The sequence below is a fragment of the Pelophylax lessonae genome, assembly GCF_965119305.1.
Source record: "Pelophylax lessonae genome assembly, chromosome: 2".
NCBI lineage: Eukaryota > Metazoa > Chordata > Amphibia > Anura > Ranidae > Pelophylax > Pelophylax lessonae.
The window spans coordinates 392,796,029-392,815,200 of NC_138769.1; the positions used below are offsets into that span (position 1 = coordinate 392,796,029).

General features: G+C 44.9%; 1 protein-coding gene across 1 annotated transcript in view; it reads right to left on the reverse strand.

Annotated features, from left to right (window-relative positions):
- Nucleotides 1-19,172, reverse strand: part of VPS53 (VPS53 subunit of GARP complex) — a 296,463-nt gene that overhangs the window by 160,135 nt on the left and 117,156 nt on the right. The window contains exons 8-11 of the mRNA XM_082246053.1: nt 18,180-18,258; nt 16,420-16,563; nt 15,196-15,338; nt 9,030-9,171 (exon numbers count right to left, since the gene is read on the reverse strand). Of these exons, the coding sequence (XP_082102179.1) occupies nt 9,030-9,171; nt 15,196-15,338; nt 16,420-16,563; nt 18,180-18,258 (508 nt within the window). The remainder of the gene's footprint in view (nt 1-9,029; nt 9,172-15,195; nt 15,339-16,419; nt 16,564-18,179; nt 18,259-19,172) is intronic.

Here is a 19,172-nt window from a genome sequence, read left to right on the forward strand (position 1 = left end):
GAGCCCCTCCATAGAGGCCTGCATAATAGGAAATAGTCCCCTTAAAAGGGGGCCACCCACCGTGATGCGGACGCGCAGGCTGGGTACCCTGATGGTCCCGCAGCACTAAAAAGGGGCAGGTGCCCCACACAAATAGACCCACAGTGATAAACGAAAGTTTAAAGGGGCTGGGGGGTTTAAAGGGGCTGGGGGGGAAGAAGGGGAACCCGAGGGTCCCACTGTCCCAGGGAGGGGCCCACATCCACTCCAAAACCCTCCAGGAGTAGAGGGGGGACAGCTACTTCCCATACCAGGAACAGAGTGGGCACCGCTCCGGAGAGACCACCACTCCATCAGAATGTGGAATATGAGTGTCTGTCGGCCAGGAGAAACGGTGCGACTCAGGTCGAGGCCAGGTTGCATGTGCCCTCACGAGATGTTTAACTCGCAGGTCAGCCCCCATCCAGTGGGGCTATGTCGCAGTCGACCTAGCGCGGAGCTGAGGCCTGCGGGCGTTCGCTGCCCAGACTGTAGGGACCCTCTGGATCTACATTATCCAGTCTGTCGCCCAGTTTGGCAATTGATTGTCGATTCTCACAGGAACAAAATAAAGATAGGAATAAATTCCATTCAAAAAGAAAAAAAAAAAAAAAAACGCCAGGACCAGTGATCCCAGCAAGGAACTAAGTCCTTACTCCTGACTAGGCAGAAAAAAAAAACTGAGTGCCTATAGCGGAGAGTGGGTGTATACCCCCTGGGACTGCCAATAGGCGTAGTCAAGCTTTTTCTTGCCTAGTGTCCCAATGGTTAAGAGGATTCAGGAGCTGGGTTCGTCAATGAACGAAAGAGAACTCTTACCCCCTGCCGCCTGGAGTTAAGGCAGGCAATGGGCATATACAATAATATTTATCCCTCTCTGAACTAAATAGATTTTAAAGTTGGATACCCTAAACCCAAAAGGCCTTAGTGCTGAAATCAATATAAATTGTTTTATTAGTGATTTTTAGGTTTATGCAGTTCCAGGTTTTATTTAATTCTAATTAAAAAAAAAAAAAAACACGTATTTGTTTAATCATTTTTAACAATATTTAATTCATATTTATTTTGTTATCATTAATTATGTGTATTTTAGGTTTTGTAAATTTTATCACTTAGGATATTTTATGGGATGAAATCTGATACTTATTTACGTAAAAGACCGACTGCTTTAATGATGCAATGATATTAAACCTAAACACATTTCATTTCTTATAGATTTGGGAATGCACATGAGTTTTCTATGTTAGTGCATTGTAAAGTGTAAGGAGCGATGGAATTGCCTAAATTGTATATATTATGTAGAAATTTGGTAGTGGATTATTCCAAGCTTTTTGAATTAGGTTTAAGCTTTATGAAATTGATGTACATTATATATTCGTTTGTTTTTAGTAGGGGATCAGTCCCTGTTATTTTAATTCATTTTAAGTGGTATCAAATTGATGTATTGTGGGACTGGAATTATGGTTTGGAAAGAGTTATTATAGGTCAGCTGCTACAGGTTAAAGTTGGTCCGTCTTCACCACTGTCTTATCCCCTTTGCGAACGTCCATATGACAGAAGGTGTCAAAGGTGTAGCTAGTGGTGATCAAGTCTGTAAATCAAGTGGTCCTGTGTGCATAGCGGTTTGTGTGAGCGGTCGTGCTTCGGCTTCTCTACTTGTCTGCGGCTTGATGTTTTATGCTGCATTTTTTTGCAAAAGCATTAGATTATTATTAAATCCTTAAAACGGTAGTAGACTCTGCTTGGTCATTTTACCCACAGGTAAGTTTCTAAAAAAGTTTACCTGTAGGTATGATGAATATTTTCTAAACAAGCACCGTTTAGGAGATATTCAGAAGTTCTGCAGCCAGGGACGTCACCCGCGCATGCACGCTGTGTTCTGGATTGAGGGGACACTGAATCTGTACACTGTATCGTGCATGACCATATTTAGGTAATGCTTTTGCTTTTAAAAAATTGCTGTAAGTTTTACTGTGACAATTTATACTGAAACTGAAAACTTCAAGCTCTGCCACTTACTAAAATGACTACAAGGAAATTCTTCTTGCAGATCGCACAATCTGCGTAATTTACCCCATGACCTCCCAAAATAAACCAACTATCAGTAGAATTTGTATCAGGGAGAATTGGGTAGAATATACTGTAAAAAGCCTTTGGTACAAAAAATAAAAGAAACCGTTAAGAAAAACGGAATTTTTGTAAAATCTTACCTGTAAAATTCCTTTCTCTGAGTCCTCCGACAGTCGCCGCCTCTTCATATTCGTCACATATGGGGTATTAGACTTTGCTCCGAAGGAGTAGCTAGGCAACAGAATATGTTAACAATAAAGCTTTAACATATCCCACCCTCAAGGGGTGGTCCCCTCAGTCAATACCCTCCTACTTCCTGCAACCATATCTCAGTTTTAGTGGAATAGCAGTAGAGTATACATTCAAACCCCAAAAGAGGGGCGGGGGCGGCGACTGTCGGAGGACTCAGAGAAAGGAATTTTACAGGTAAGATTTTACAAAAATTCCGTTTTCTCTTACGTCCTCCGACAGTCGCCGCCTCTTCATATTCGTCACATATGGGGACGTCCCAAAGCAGTGCAAACATGAGGGGTGGGAAACGCATCCGCGCCGAAAGGCAACGCAGTCTCCACATCAAAGAAAGGAACCTTACCAAAGGAAGGAAACCAGCTGGGCAACAGCAAAAATAAGTGCTCAACAGGAGCAACAACCCAGGAAAAGACAAAAAACCAGGGGATACAAAACTTATCCCAACAGCCAGGAGTCCCCAACAAGGGACCCTAGGGAACAGCCGCACTAAGAACCTTGCGGCCAAAGGAAGCATCCGCCGATGCCTGAACATCTACTTTGTAGAATTTTGTGAAAGTGTGTACGGTCGACCAAGTCGCCGCCTTACACACCTGGGCTACAGAAGCCCCATGACGACAGGCCCAAGACGTACTCAGAGATCTAGTAGAGTGCGCCTTCACAGGCACAGGGGGAACCTTCCCCTGCAAGGCATAGGCCTGTTCAATGGTCTGCCTGATCCATTTGGCAATGGTAGAGGCGGAAGCCGCCATGCCCTTCCGAGGACCCTCTGGAAGAACAAACAAGGAGTCCGTCTTTCGAAAAGACTCAGTCGATTTAAGGTAAACCCTAATCGCCCGAACAACATCCAGAGAATGCAATCTCACCTCCTTTGGATGTTTAGGCTTCGTGCACAACGAAGGCAAAACAATATCCTCGTTAAGATGGAATTCCGAAACTCGTTTCGGCAGAAAAGAAGGATTAGGTCGCAAGACCACCTTATCCAAATGAACAACCAGGTACGGAGACTTGCAGGACAAAGCCGCCAGTTCCGACACTCTGCGAGCCGAAGTGATCGCCACCAAAAAGGCGACCTTTTTGGACAACATAGACAACGAGATCTCCCTGATCTGTTCAAAAGGAGCACGTTGTAACACAGACAGGACTAGATTCAAGTCCCAAGGGGGCAAGGGATCCCTCCTAGGAGGAACCAGATGCCGCACACCCTGAATAAAAGTGCCAACCAAGGAGTTGGAAGCCACGGGACGTTGAAACAGAACGGCCAGCGCAGACACCTGACCCTTTATCGTAGCCAGCGCCAAACGCTGATCGACACCCGTCTGAAGGAAAGACAGCACACGGGAAACCGAGTACGTGCGGGGTGAAAACCCCCTGGACTCACACCAGGCAAAATAGGCCTTCCAAGTACGGTAATAAACCTTTCCCGAGGAAGACTTCCTCGCGTTGATCAAGGTATGAACAACCTCTGGAGAGAGACCCTTCTCCTTCAGGACCTCGGTCTCAACAGCCAGGCCGTCAAAGCCAGCGACTGTAAAGCAGGATGGTAAATCGGTCCTTGAGACAGTAGATCGTCCCGAAGAGGCAGACGCCAGGGGGCGTCGACCGCCAGATTCACGAGGTCTGCGTACCAGGACCGGCGAGGCCAGTCCGGTGCCACAAGAATCACCGTGCTGCGTTCCGAGTGTAACCTGCGAAGGAACCGGGACAGCAACTGAATCGGTGGAAACGCGTACATCAGCCTGTACTGATGCCACGGGGCCACTAACGCGTCCGACGCGTCTGCCCGAGGGTCGCGCGTCCTTGCCACGAACCTCTTCACCTTGTAGTTGAGGCGAGACGCGAACAGGTCCACATCTGGAAGACCCCACTTCGCGCACAACATCTGGAAGACAGCCGGGTGGAGAGACCATTCCCCCTGATCCAGGGTCTGGCGACTCAGATAGTCCGCCTGCCAGTTCTCCACTCCCGGAATGTGAACCGCCGTTATCGCCGGGACATGAGTCTCGGCCCAAGACAGAATGTCGGCCACTTCTCGAGCCGCTCGGGCACTCCTGGTGCCCCCTTGGTGGTTGATGTAGGCCACCGCCGTGGCATTGTCCGTCTGCACCCGAACCGGGCAGCCCTGCAGCCGGTCCGTCCAGCGATGAAGACAGAGCCTTATCGCACGCAATTCCAGAATGTTGATCGGGAGGGAAGACTCCCCCTCCGACCAGGTCCCCTGGGCGGACAGAACGCCCAGAACACCACCCCAGCCCGACAGGCTGGCATCCGTGGTGATTATCGTCCACGAGATCGGACGAAACGACTTGCCCCCGGACACCAACGGGGACTGGAGCCACCACAGAAGGTTTTCCCTGGTGCGATGACTCAACGAGATCTGAAGATCCAGAGACTGAGGTCGCCCGTCCCACTTGGACAAGATCTCCGCCTGGAGACCCCGCGTGTGAAACTGCGCGAAAGGAATCGCCTCGAAAGCCGAGACCATCAATCCCAGACATCTCATACACGTCCGCAGAGACGAGTTCGGAACGTCCCTGAGGGACCTGACTTCCTCCTGAAGAGTCCTGAGTTTGTCTTCCGGCAGGAAGACCCTCGCCTGCACCGAGTCCAGTATCATTCCCAGATAGGGAAGACGAACCGACGGACTCAGTGTCGACTTTGGAACATTTATCGTCCAACCGAACTCCTGCAGAGTTTGCATCGTGACAGACAGGTCCTTCTCCAGACCCTGACTGGTCGCAGACCGAATCAGAATGTCGTCCAGATACCCCAGGACAGAAATGCCCTGGGCTCTCAATAATGCCAGAACCGGTGCAAGCACCTTGGTGAAGACCCGCGGAGCCGAGGCGAGCCCAAAGGGCAACGCCACGAACTGGTAGTGATCCTCCGCAATGGCAAATCGAAGGTATCTCTGATGACCTTCGAATATGGGGATGTGAAGATACGCATCCTTCAAATCGATGGAGGCCATGAATTCCCCCGGAACCAGGGCAGCCACCACCGAGCGCAGGGATTCCATGCGGAACTTGCGAACCCTCACAGAGCGGTTCAGAGCTTTCAAGTCCAGAATTGGACGAACCTTGCCCTCCTTTCTGGGCACAGTGAACAGATTGGAATAAAACCCCCGAAATCTGTCCCGATGAGGCACCGGAACCACCACTCCCTGAGCCCTCAGGTCCCGCACCGCCAGGTGCAGATCCCGCAGGCGCTCCGGAGACAGTTGTAGATTTGAGGGAAAAAATCTGCTCTCTGGCCGAGAGAGAAACTCGATCTTGTAACCAGATCGAACGATTTCCAGAACCCATCTGTCCCGCACACGGGCCAACCAGGGCTGAAGAAAACCGAGCAAGCGTCCCCCCACCCCAAAACTGGGTGAGGGCGCCCCTTCAGGCCGAACTGTTATGGGCCGCAGGTCCGGATTGGCCGGACTTCTGTTTTCCAGACCAGGGTTTCTTCTGAGAGCCCTGGCCCTTGAACGGTTTGCCCTTGTAGTGCGGCCGAAAGGCACGAAAGGACCCCTGAGGGGGCCGAAAATTAGCATGCTTCTTCCCAGAAGCCCCCTTAGCCTTGGGGAAATGGGGCAAGAGAGTGCTCTTACCCCCGGTAATCCCCTTAATCAACACATCCAGGGACTCCCCAAAAAGGCGAGACCCATCATAAGGCAGATTGGCTAAGGTTTTACGTGAAGATTGGTCCACCGACCAACATTTCAACCAAACCAGGCGGCGAGACAACACCGCCACGCTGTGCACACGCGCGGCCAACGGAATCAGGTCCAGGTCCGCATCACACAGATACATGACACCCTGGTGGATCTGATCCACCATATCCAGGGTCGCCGCTGAGGCCGAATCGGCCACTAGGACGCGCCTAAGCATCTGCGTCCAACTTGCGATCGCCTGGGCCGCCATGAGAGAAGCAAACAGAGCCTTAAGCATAGAACCCGTAACAGAATAAGTATGACGGGCAAGAGACTCCAGTCTCCTATCCGTGGCATCACGGAAAATAGGGGATCCCTCTGCAGGGATCGCAGTGGCTTTGTTCAAAACCGCAATAGCATGATCCACTGGCGGAGGCACACACCACCGTTCATCAGTGGCAGGCGAGAAAGGATAACGCAGCTTGAATTTACTTGGTACCGCAAAAGGCTTGCGCAAATCGCGCCATTGGTCCTTAACAGCGCGCTGAAAATCAGCATTGCAGGGAAAAACCTGCGGCGTCCTGCGTTTTCTCTGCGTCCCATAAGCCGCCAAGGCAGCTGGGGGACACACCTCGTCCTGCAAACGTAGCGTCTGCTTAATGGAAGCAATCAACTCATCCATGATTGCAAGCTCTTCAGGCGAGCCAGGGGGAGAATTATCAACCCCCTCAACCTCAGCCTCTACCTCAGACCCCACTAGATCAAGAGAGGAGCGGGACCCCGATAGGGGGGTCCCCGCCAGAACAGCCCCATCACCTTCACCCTCAGAATCAGAGGACAGAGCAACTCTGGGCCGTTTAGTAGATTGAGCAGCCACCAGCATTTGCACCTGTGCAGCAAGGCCAGCCACAATAGTGGCCAAATCCCCCCCTGGGGGGGAAACAGCGGTCCCCTGGCTTTCCACCAATACTGTGGGAAACTTGCCCTCCTGAGAATCCATTGCCCCTGTATGCCAGACAACCAAGGGTTAACTGCCCCCTTACAGCAAGCGCGGCAAGCGCAGCCCACCGCACCACACTCAGGCACAATGAGACCCCCACAGGGAATATACAGACTGAATACAGGCAATGGAACACAGGAATAGAAGGATAAAACCTGAGGAGACTCCGCTGCTGCTGCTGCCTCGATCGGTGCTTCCAGGAGAGAGGAAGTGATGCTGCCAGGGCGCTCTATGTAAGCCTATGGAGGCTACAAGAAAATGGCCGCCGTGCATGTAAACCATGCGGCCGGAGCGGGCGCCGGTAAAATGGCGCCGTTTGGCGCCGAAATCGCCGCTCCACAGTGCATAAAATCACACACAAAATTATCCCAAAATATGGATACATGTTAGATCGCCGCAGCGATCGCTGTATATGCCCCAACATGCCATTAAAAACATGCCCCACAGCATACAGCTCCTCACACTGCCCAGCCTGACATACTCAGTGTCATACAGCTCCCCCCCCCCCTTGCAGCCCACAGCATGCAGCCGAGATATAGGGAGACAAGCAGTGTGATTAAAGGCAGGTTACACAGTCCCAGACTGAGACCCCCCCCAGACAGACAGGTCCCCACATAGATACACTTACCTCACATGGCGTGGGGAACCCGCACAGGCGAACAAGCCGCTGCACATGAGGCAGGGAGAGTCGCAAATCAAGACGCACACAATGGCGGTTCAGAAACCGCACAGCGTCCGGTGAGGTAGCCACCTCACCAATCATCCCTGCACCGAACAGGGATGGGTCGTTCACCGTGCCAGGAGCGTTACCTGGCTGAACGCTCGATGGCAGACTGGGAAGCCACTGACCCACGACCTGCGACCAGGGGGATCAGCCCGAGACCCAGTCCGCATGATCCTCTTCGTCCGAAGAACTAACTAATGCTGACAAAAATAACAGCTAAGTAAAGGTAGAGAGAAAACTCAAACAAAAATCAAAAAGAAGAAAGAGTCTGGGACAAAAAGTCCCAGCACAGAGAGAGCCAGCCACTCCTGACAAGCTAGACATTAAAACTGAGATATGGTTGCAGGAAGTAGGAGGGTATTGACTGAGGGGACCACCCCTTGAGGGTGGGATATGTTAAAGCTTTATTGTTAACATATTCTGTTGCCTAGCTACTCCTTCGGAGCAAAGTCTAATACCCCATATGTGACGAATATGAAGAGGCGGCGACTGTCGGAGGACGTAAGAGAAAGGAACATTTCAAAAACCATAAGCTAAAGGTGATTTTATCTTATCTGTGCTTTGGGATCACATACTGTATTTTGTTCACACACACCTTAGAAGAGACATAACCAATTTCCTGCATGTTAATCCAATCAAAAACACAGAAATAACAATCACACCAAAAGAGTTTACGCATGTAGGTTTGTCTGTTGTATGAATCCAGCCAAGTGGTTTGTAATTAATAAATTGTGTAATTCTATGTAAATTGGATACATCCCTGAATATGTTTAGGAAAAAAAATATATTTGCAATGCCTGATTTACTTATCTCCTACAGTGGCCATGTTCTGCTTTCATCCCAAACACCAATTTGTTGACACTGCAGATGACAGACATTTCCCAGCATCCAGAGAGCTAAGGTAATGCAAACTACTAAAACCATTGGCCCCTTTCAAATTGGCAGCGGCAGCGGATCTGCTTTCTCAGCAGGGGATCTCTCCGCTGAGCAGGAGGATGGCACAGCCATCGGTCCTCTATGGCTGTTGGATTGAAATGGACCGCCTGTTCATTTTCATTCAACTGTCATCCGATACCCCAGATGGATTGGGAATGGGTTCCAATCTGTCTGTTTTTAGCAGACAGTATTGGATTGGGTGTTGTCGGATGTCAACGGCACATGCTTGTTGACATTCGTGGCTCCATAGAGAACAATAAGTGGTCTGATCGGGCCTGTCTAAAAAACTGACAGTCTGACCAGATCGGTCTGTCCCTGTGAAAGGTTCCATACAGTGTATTACTGGCAATATGCACACATATTACTTTTGACTACTAAATCATTCGTCATCTTACCACAACAGTGTCCGTCAAGGTACAGCCAGAGAACTTTTTTGCTAGGAGACCCTCAAAGTTAGTGGTTCTCTGAATAGCAAAGAGCAGAAGCTTCACCTCAATTTCCTTTGCTCTTGTCCTCATGATTTTTGCAAGATCATTTCTGCAGAAAATAGCAACATGGATTAACCATTAAAAAATCAATGCTACAAAACTAAATTCATTCTTCCACCACTATATGGAAGCAGTACTTTGACAAATACCTACACATTTAAAATACATAAACGTGAGCTATGTCACCTGCCAAAGTATATTTTAAGTCTGTTAAACCAGTCTTGTGGTTCACACATCCCTACCACAATGAACCCCCTGGTTAAGCTTTATAGTCCAACGATGACAAAGCTATTTATATTTATTTATTTATTAAAAACCTTAAGTCTCACATTACCACTTTCATTCTTTTTACTTCATGTGCTCTTTATGCTCTACTGAAAACTCCTGAAAAGGGACAGGGAGAACTGCACATCCCACATTCACTTCATCAAAATGAAGTCTATGAACATGATTTCCAGTGCTTTGCCTTCATTCCTCCCATTATGCTGTGCGATTCACAAAGCACAGCACAAATATCTTCATGGTACTGTGTTTTGTCAATGCCACAGCAAAGTGAGGAAGACAGAGGCAGAACACTACAAAATTGAGTTGCTCATAGACACCGTCCAATGTAGTCGGGAGCTGGAAGTGCAGCATCCCTTTTTACATATCATGACCTCTCAGTGGAAATAAGGATAATCAAAGAATCAAAAATTTTACAAGTGTCTCTGGAGTTATCCTTAAAAACTGCTCACTGAACAGTTAATCATTACTGTCCAATAAGGAAGCTGGAAAGTTACACCAAGAAATAGGAGTGTTATCTGCCTGGCTGTACTATGTGGTGGGAGGTATGAACAGAGCTGGCCGCCACACAATTACAAAAAATGTAAAACAATCATTGAAAATTAATGGTTACGATAAAATGTATTATTCATATTGCTTAATAATGGTGAACAAGGAAATTGGAATAAAACATCTGTTGATTCTGCCAAAAATTCAGTGCTATCCTGTGTACTCTGCAGTCATATAAAACAGTGTTATCAGCCTTGCCCTATACCACCCCGCCCCCCCCAATCCCATGTTATGGTGATAGAGGTTGAGGAGTTCTGTAGCCCTAATACATTTTTAGTCCTAAAGTCAACACACTGCTGCTAAATAGATACAATACAGCGAGTGAGATTTGTCACCCTAGGACAGGAAGTCCCAAGGTTACAACTCTCACTATTAGTTTAATCAGGCAAAAACAGGGGGAAAACCCCTAAACAAAAAAATAAATAAAAATAATGCAGACACCATATCTATGGACTGGTGTGCTGCAATATAATACATGTTGTCCTTGGTCTTAAAGTGGTTGTAAACCTCAGACATGAAATATGAGCAAAGCATATCCCTCTATAATGTGTACTTGTTTCAATTAGGAGCACCAAGTGTAATTTATGTCTGCTGCTTGGCTCCTCTGTTATCCGCATTAATAATTTCTGACAAGTATTCCTGACACCAAGAGAAAATGGTGACAGAGGAGGGACCGCCAGCTGATTAACAGCCCCAGCTCTGTCCCTGTGTAAAGGGGGTGTCCCTTCCCTCCAATTAGCTCTCAGAGCTGCTCTCATTGAGCTCTGCAGAGTGTAGCTTCAGATCTCCGCCCCCCCTTTTTTTTTTTAACTCTCAGAAAAGTTTATAAAATTCATTACTTTGATTGGCTGTAGAGAAGCGAAGACTGAAGATAGACAGATACAACTTATATAGGAGGATTTATTTTCTCTCTGCATATCACCTGAGGCCAGTCACTATGTAAAGGTTTACAACACCTTTAAACACTGTATATTTAATCAATACTATAAACATTTGTTATGGCATGGCATGATGTGACATCAGACTACACAGCAGTAAAAGGTATATTCATTACGTATTTAAAATTTTGAAAACAATTATAAAACGAACATCAAAATATGAGGACAGAACGTAGTGGTAAGTTTTATGTGGTTTCATAATGAGCAGGTAAATGAAATATAGAGCTTCTTTTCTGACATATGAGCAGACTAAAAAAGCCATGGGCAATTCCAAACAGAACTGACCCCAGTGACTTTTCCACATACGTTTCAGGCTTGTTCTTTTATTGTTAGGACTGGGCAAGAAACATGTTTGTGGAAAGGTGAGGAGTTCAGGGTACAACTCATAAGGGGTTTAAGCCAGCATGTGTAGTAGAAGAACAAAGCTTTGGCAGCAGATGCAGTTCTCATTAGAGAGAGAACAATGACAGGTATAAAGGGTATTATAAAAGCTCTGGTACTATGGATACTTTTCATCTCAAGGGGATTTCTTTTTTTTTTTTCCTGGAGTCTACTCAGTACGGAACGAACCGCTAAACTATTGAATCAAGTACTTGGGCAGCTCAAGGTCTTACATTTTGTACAAATTTCACAGAAAGCTCTCATTACGGCATAAAGAAAATGAATGTTGCCCTTAAATAATGAGCAAGGATTGTAAAGCTTCATCCAAGGTAAAAGCCCTAAAGACAGATTTTATTTCTGAAAAGGTGAACTCCAGGTTCAAATGTTGGCACCTAGGAAAATAAATTATGCAGAAAGGCACTGTGCACCAAAAGACACATTGGATTGCTGTGCCATTATGCAGTTGGAAATTAGGTTTATAATTATAAACAGAGGACTGAAATCATTGCAGAAAGTCATATACATTATAGTATACAGTAATACCTTGGTTTGCGAGTATAATTCGTTCCAGGAGCATGCTTGTAATCCAAAAACACTCGTATATCAAAGCAAATTTTCCCATAAGAAATCATGGAAACTCAGATGATTCGTTCCACAACCATTTAATGGTATAAATAAAGATATGCTACTATCATATATAAAGTACATTACTGTATAAGCATGCCATCTCCTCTGTTAAATAACATGTGTCCCTCTGTCTGTACTGTATATAAAAAGATGCCGATTTATACTGTATTAGAGCGTCTCCGGTGCTCGTGTGACTCCTCAGCTCTCTGCTTCTCTCCTCCCCTCCTCCCCGGATGACGTCAGCGGGAGTGATCGGCCCCGTCCGCCAGGGAGAGCAGAGAGACGAGGAGTCACATAAGCGCCGGGAGACTCTCTGAAACTGTAGAAATCAGCATCTTTATATTCAGTACAGGGACACATAATGGTATGTAACAGAGGGCATTAACAGAGGGGATGGCATGCTTATACTGTACTAAACTGCTCGTATATCAAGACGGTGCTCGCATATCAAGACAGATTTTTTTAAAAAATGTTGCTCGTCTTTCAAAATGCTCGTAAACAAAGTTACTCGCAAACCAAGGTATTACTGTACATCTCAAAGAGGTTACAGATTGAACTGGAGCAATGACCGGTATTGATGATAAAAATTGGAGCAGCAGTAAATGAGTAGATCTGAGGATATTGGGATGGAGGAATGCAGTTACTACTATAGTGCCCTTTCGTTAGTATTTTGTAAACTTTTTCCTCAGCATCTGAAAGTAATGAAACTGCCATGTAATGACAGACATCTACTGCTTATGCATAAACAGTATATAAAATGGATGCCAAAGCCACATATCTCAGACATGCTGATAGGTGTGGGTTCTCTCTGCTTGCATGGGTTTCTCCATTTACTCCAGTTTCCACCCAGTCTCCAAAGACATGATGGTAGGCAAATTGGCTCTTGTCTAAACTTAGCCCAAGTGTATGTACAGTATTGTATGTGTGTTAGGGACCTTAGACTGTAAGCTTATTGAGAATAGAGACTGATGTAAATGTACAATATTAAGTACAGTTCTGTATAAAATGTCAGTGCTACATGTAATAAATAAAAACTTCATGCATGTCTGGATATTGGAAGAAGCCTATGAACTGGAGCATCCAGGTAGGAACCTGCAGCAGCTTCATATACAAGGGCCAGTGTATGTTCGATATATCACCAAGTCAAAATACCTTCCAGCTTTGCTTGCAATTGGTGTGCTGAGAAATGCAGTTCTTTAAAAACCCATGCTATTACTTATATATTTTGAAGGATATGTTAACTGACCTAATTTGGAAAACCTGGGTCAAGAGAACAAAGCTGCTTCCTCCACTACTTTCTGTATTTAGCATTGGCACTAGGTGCCTAGAATACACAAAGCCCAAAGTGTTACTGACATTTCTGATTTTTGTTTAATGTACTCCTTTTTGTGAAGACAAGTGTAAAGGAATCCCTGAAGGCCAGCTCCATCCAAAAGTGATATTTTATATGTGGTTGCTGGCAATCTGAATTAATTTGTAATTACTGTAATCACACACCTCGGTGGGAATTCTTGGTTTTTATCAACTGACAAAGCCACTGCAAAGCCAAACAATAGTATCATACTCCCTACAATACATTCTCCATAATATGTACAGCAAATAATTGCAGGGTGAGACTGTCAGTGAGCCATTGCAAGAGGAAACAGATTCGTGAAATAATGTTGGGAATCTTCATACCAAAGATTGCTACTAAGCCTTCTGGCTAAGATCAAGTGTAGTACCTGTTCTTATCAGTCCAGCCAGTGCACCATGCACGGCCACATTTATCTCCCACATTCGTCACTTTCATTAATATGTGTGTTTTTTTTTCTCACGGATGGAGGGTGCGAGTCATCGGGCTTGCCCTGAAGTATAGGGGGAGGATGTATGGCCTTCCGGTTCCTTCCTCCCCTGTCCCTGGGGGGTCTCTCTTCGGGAGAGCCCCTCGACCTAGTATTCGGGGTGGCTTCGGCTACCTAGAAGAATGGGGTCTGCCAGGCCTTCTGGCTAGGCAGACCATTAGAACCCTTTGTCCCTGTCAGGAGCCTTGTGCCCCGGGGATCAGGGTAGAGGTCCTACCCCTTCAGGGGTGAACAAAAACACACCCCTAAGTGCACTTTTTTGTATGTTCCACGTGCACTTTTTTGGTTCACTTATCAGGTTTTTTCATTGTAGTTTTGCACCACCGCGGATAAAAAAAAAAAAAAAAAAAAGCCTGTTCTTATCAGTGTCCAGTTGGGGTGCTCCACAGGTCATTCTAGCCCAATGGCTGGGATGGCTGTTTTGTAGGGATCCTGCTGGTATAATGGGTGTCCTGAGGTATATTCCAGATGAGCAAGTAAACCAAATATAGTGTGTGCACCATGCAAGATGTGAGTTGGGAGTACTTCCCTGGCATGGAGGGTTCCGGGGGCCCAGTGTCTCCTGATTTGAGCAGTGCTGCCTTCTTTGGCTCAAGCCTGGCAAGGCAGAGAACCTGTGGTGTCATGGGCTGCCCAGGAGTGGTGACCTAGGGGTGCTCTTAGTATCACTAAGGGTTTGGGACTACACTGTAAAAATGAGCACTAGGTCATGACACCTCTTCCTTTTTCTGCACTATGCATGATGGGCTAGACCTTTCGGCCGAGACCAGGGCAATTTTTGTTACCAGGCCTCAAAACCTAGCCATTGCACTGCACTGGCATTTATTTATCTTAAATACTTTTTTTTTTTTCCAAGTGTTACCTGCACTTATGTTTGTGTTCCCTTTCATTCATTGGTGGTTGGCGTCGACTGTCCATAAGGAGAGGGGTCTGACAGGCCTGAGTGTGCTTGCTCCCCATGGGATTAGGAAGGTGTCCTACTTCAATAGGTAGACCAGAGACACACCGCAGGTATATAAAAAAAAAAAAAATACAGAAGATCCCTTGAATGATCAAAAGCCATGACAGAATTCAGTTCATCCGTGCCAATGAACTACCTTTTTTTTCTCCTAGAAGAACTAATTGTTTTATTTTTGATACAGCATATATTTTTGGCACAAAGCAATTAAAGGATTTGGCTGATGGGCAAAAGCAGCTTGCTTTTAGGTGCATACTGCTTGCATTTAGGATCAGTTTGAGCCACTTCTGAGACCATTTATAGTTTATAAACAAGTGCATTTGTCCTGCTGTTGACATCCTTCTGACTTGATGTTGACCCGCTAAGCAGCATCAACCTGCTGCAAATCGCTTTTGCATTGCAATTTATATGCACGGGGAGAGAAATAGTACAGTAATAGTAAATCTTGAATACATGTGAAATAATATCCTAAATGTTATTGAGCTCTGTCATTTTACCTGGTTATATGGCAAAACTCAACAGCAATGCGCTCAGTCATGCACCAGTCCACAGGAAACATGCGGCCATACTTCTCTTCATAATCCACTAGCTGACGTTTAATCCAAGCATAACGCCTGTCAATTTTGTCAAGCCATGCCACCTGTCACACATAAAAAGGACAAACATCTAAACAGCATATAGACAGGAATATGGAAGATAAATACCAACTAAACATTTTAAGTATATGTAAAGCCAAAACTTTTTTTTTTGGCTATCAGTGTCCCATGAAGGAGATTTCCCTTTGCTTCCTATTTTGTAGAAACAGGAACAAGTGTGACAGTTGGGTTTCCCCTCTATTTCTGCTCTAATTACAGATAAAACAAAGTTGTATTTTCCTTTCTGTCCCAATAATAATGGTCACCAGTAAAGATTGAAAGGGTGAATTTCCCTAATGGGTACATAAACTACAATAAATACCCATCCTTTCTCGAAAATAAAAAACAACAAGACAGTTTACACTTTAGATACATTTTAAGAAATATTCCAGAGTTCATAAAGGTAAATCAGATGATAAAATATTTATTAGAAAACACTTGTGGATCAAAACAAATGGTATTGCATAGGGATATATACTGAAAACAGTTTGGATTATTTTAGGTCTACTACTACATAATGTTGATGTTGGTGAATTTTCTTGATCTGACCCATCTGTTCCATGATGCAATTACTCCCAAGATCGGCAATAAAATCTGATGCACATTTAAGCAGGGTACACACATTGTTTTTTTTCTCATTCAACTAGCGGGTTGACAAAAAAAAAAAAAAAAAGACTGACAGATACCACATCAACACAACAATGTGCAATGTGGGGATCACTCCTGCTGCGTGATTGTAATTAGAGAAAAAAAAGATCTGTCCATCCAAAGCTGTACATGGCTCTGCCCCACAACACAGACCTGTCTGACAGGGCAAGAGACTGGTTATTTTTCTCTGTAGCAGTACATCCACACTTATAGGTTTGCTACACACCTCTATTTTGTTACTGGACATTGAATGGAGAAGCATTAGGCTGGTGGGCTCATCTCTCTCCTTTCTCTTGCTATCAGCATTTTCTTGCAATGCAGCACAACTGACTGGCTAAATCTACTGCTTCTCCCTAATCCTGTCTGAGCTTTCCTGTACAGGCACTGCTAGCGTCTCATACCAATCAAATTGAAGTAGTGATACTAAATAATTCTTACATCCTGGTTCTCTTGGAATAGCACCGAGTACTCAGAGAGATGCTGCCTGATGAATTTCTTGATGATTTCTTGCTTAATCCGGACATCCAGGACATTAGCTACCAAGCAGGCATCACGCAGGACATTGCTGGGTCCTCCAGATCTCTGGTTAAAAACATCATATGTGACCATTAGAATTTGCTTCCTTCCAGCAAACTATGAAAGTACATTCAGTAATACATGGAATTCCAGAGCACAGTAAACAAAACGCAGTTGTGCAAATCATCTTTAATAGTTTAATAAATTGAATTATTTATTATAAGTAATAAAGAACTGCTATACATATAAATTACAAGTTGACAGATGTAAAACAACTTTAGTAAATTTAAATTAATTGACAAACATATACAATTTCCTGGAACATCTAACTATATATTAAACTGGACTCATGGTGAAATTTTAACTATGTTAGCAGCCTTACTGGGTTGGATAAAGAATAACAGATGCACAGAAATTTTAGCCTTTGAGAGTAAATTGCTGTGCCAGATTTCCTTAAAGTTTGCTGATGTCACATGTGTCAAACACAAGGCCTGCAGGCCGAATACCCCCGCCAGACCATTTACCGTGGTCTTCACAGCTCTCTTGTAGCTGCAGCACCCCCCTGGTCTCTGTCCCCACCTTGACTCTGTAGTCAGCAGCAGAGAGGAGGACAGAACTCTTCCACCAGAACCTGCACTTCTCCGTGCAGCTGCAGAGAGGCTCGTCCCTGGCCCCTCCATCTCAGCAGTTAGCATTAGAGAGAAGAGAACCCCTCCTACAGATCCTGCACCTCTCTGTGCAGCTGCAGCACCCCCTCATCTTCGCCATTCAACTGACTCTGGCAGCTGACTCCAGCCCTCCTCTGGTCCTCCTCCAGACCCTCCACCTTCTGCTTCCCAGCTCCTCCACTAGCTTCTTAATGGCAGCACCACAAGGTAGGGGGGGGGAGGGTGCACTATAATGTAAAGGACAATGGGGGACTCTAACCTCTGATGGTAGGGAGGCTCCTAACATATGATGTGGGGGGGGGTGCCATGGACATCTAGTCTTACAGATACAACCGACCCTTTGAGGGAAACCATAATGCTGATGTGGCCCATGATGAAATTGAGTTTGACGCCCCTGGCTTAGATGAACAAATACAACTAAACATTTGGTCACCATATATCTGCTGTCTGCTAGGTAGAAATATTATATTAAATAATGTTACAGCTAGTGCTTAATCTTTGCAAATTCAATTTGGCCATTGATGGAAGCATACTGACTATTTCATTTATAAATTCTACATTCTCTGACCACCATTTGCTAAAGAATAATTACTGGATGTGTTAGCATGCATTGTGGCCAATTAGTTGGCCCATTTACTTTGTGCTGTTAAGGTCTAGATTTAACCCTCACCAGGGACACTACCTGAATTTGTATGTTCTCCCCTTGTTTATAGGGGGAATGCCAATTTCCTCCCTTAGGCTGGCCATACACTATACAATTTTCTTATTCAATTTCCTTTAGATTTACCTTAAACTATGTAGTGCAAGGGCCTGCCTGACTGCATACAAATTGAAAGTGTTTAGGTTTGACCCTATATTACATGGTTTTGGTAAATCTAAAGGAAATTGAATAAGAAAATTGTATAGTGTATGGCCAGCCTAAGGCTTCTGTTAAAGTAGCACTAAATATCCTTATTCTCTAAAAATCCATAAACATCCACTAAAATAGGAAAATTTTAGACATAAACAATATACCTTTGATCCCTGAGATGGGAATGCTTCCTCAAAATCAGCTAGAATCTGCTGACCCAGTTCAGTCTGAGCAGCTTTAACCCTGCAAAAGACACAAAAGGTTAATTACACGTTATATACATAGAATATAATATCGAGCGTGATGTGCACAGGTCTACCTTTTAATAGTCACAAATCTCATATCTGACGAGTTAGGAACACGATCGCTTATGCACCCTAACATACAAGCGAAAACGTGCAAAGAAAATTTACAAAAACAATGATGGACTGGGATCAATGACTCTTATTACCGGAATGTTTTAAGTATTTTTTTATTGTCACTTTCACATTTTAACTTTATGTTTGCTTTTCTTCTTTCTTGTTATTGTGTTAAAAAGGTAGGCATCAGCACATTAGATTTAGGGAAAATAAGCCAAATTGCCTAGTGTGTTACTAAACCCTGCATTCACTATATCTGGTCTCCCACAGCACACAGAACATGGAAATGCAATTATTTTAGTAAGTATACACGGCTATAAACTCTCTAGCAATACACACCAAACTGAGCATGTGCAGCCTGACTCCAGTAACACTGTTTACCTGGACAGGTTATGGGGACAATGCAAGAAGAGGAGGATCTGTGCATACAGGATCAAACAGATTTTTCACACAGTGCAGAGGATTAACCCCTTAGGTTCCACAGTGAGTGTAACAAACATGCTTTACTGAATATAGTGACTAATTTCATTGTTGTGGGTTTAGTAACACTTTAAAGCTAAAATTTGGTTAGAGTTAGAGTTTAGCCAGCACAACAGAGCTCAGATTGGACGAGAAAAAAAAAAAAAAAAAGCAAAAGGAGACTGTTGTGCTCCAGCTCTGATGTGCAAACAAGGTACATGCTATTAGGAGGAGAGAGCAGACAGAGAGATGAGCTCATCACTATCCAGTCACACTTTTTTTTAAGGGGGGGGAGGGACAAGTGTATTACTGAATGAGGAACTTCTCTCAAAACATCCC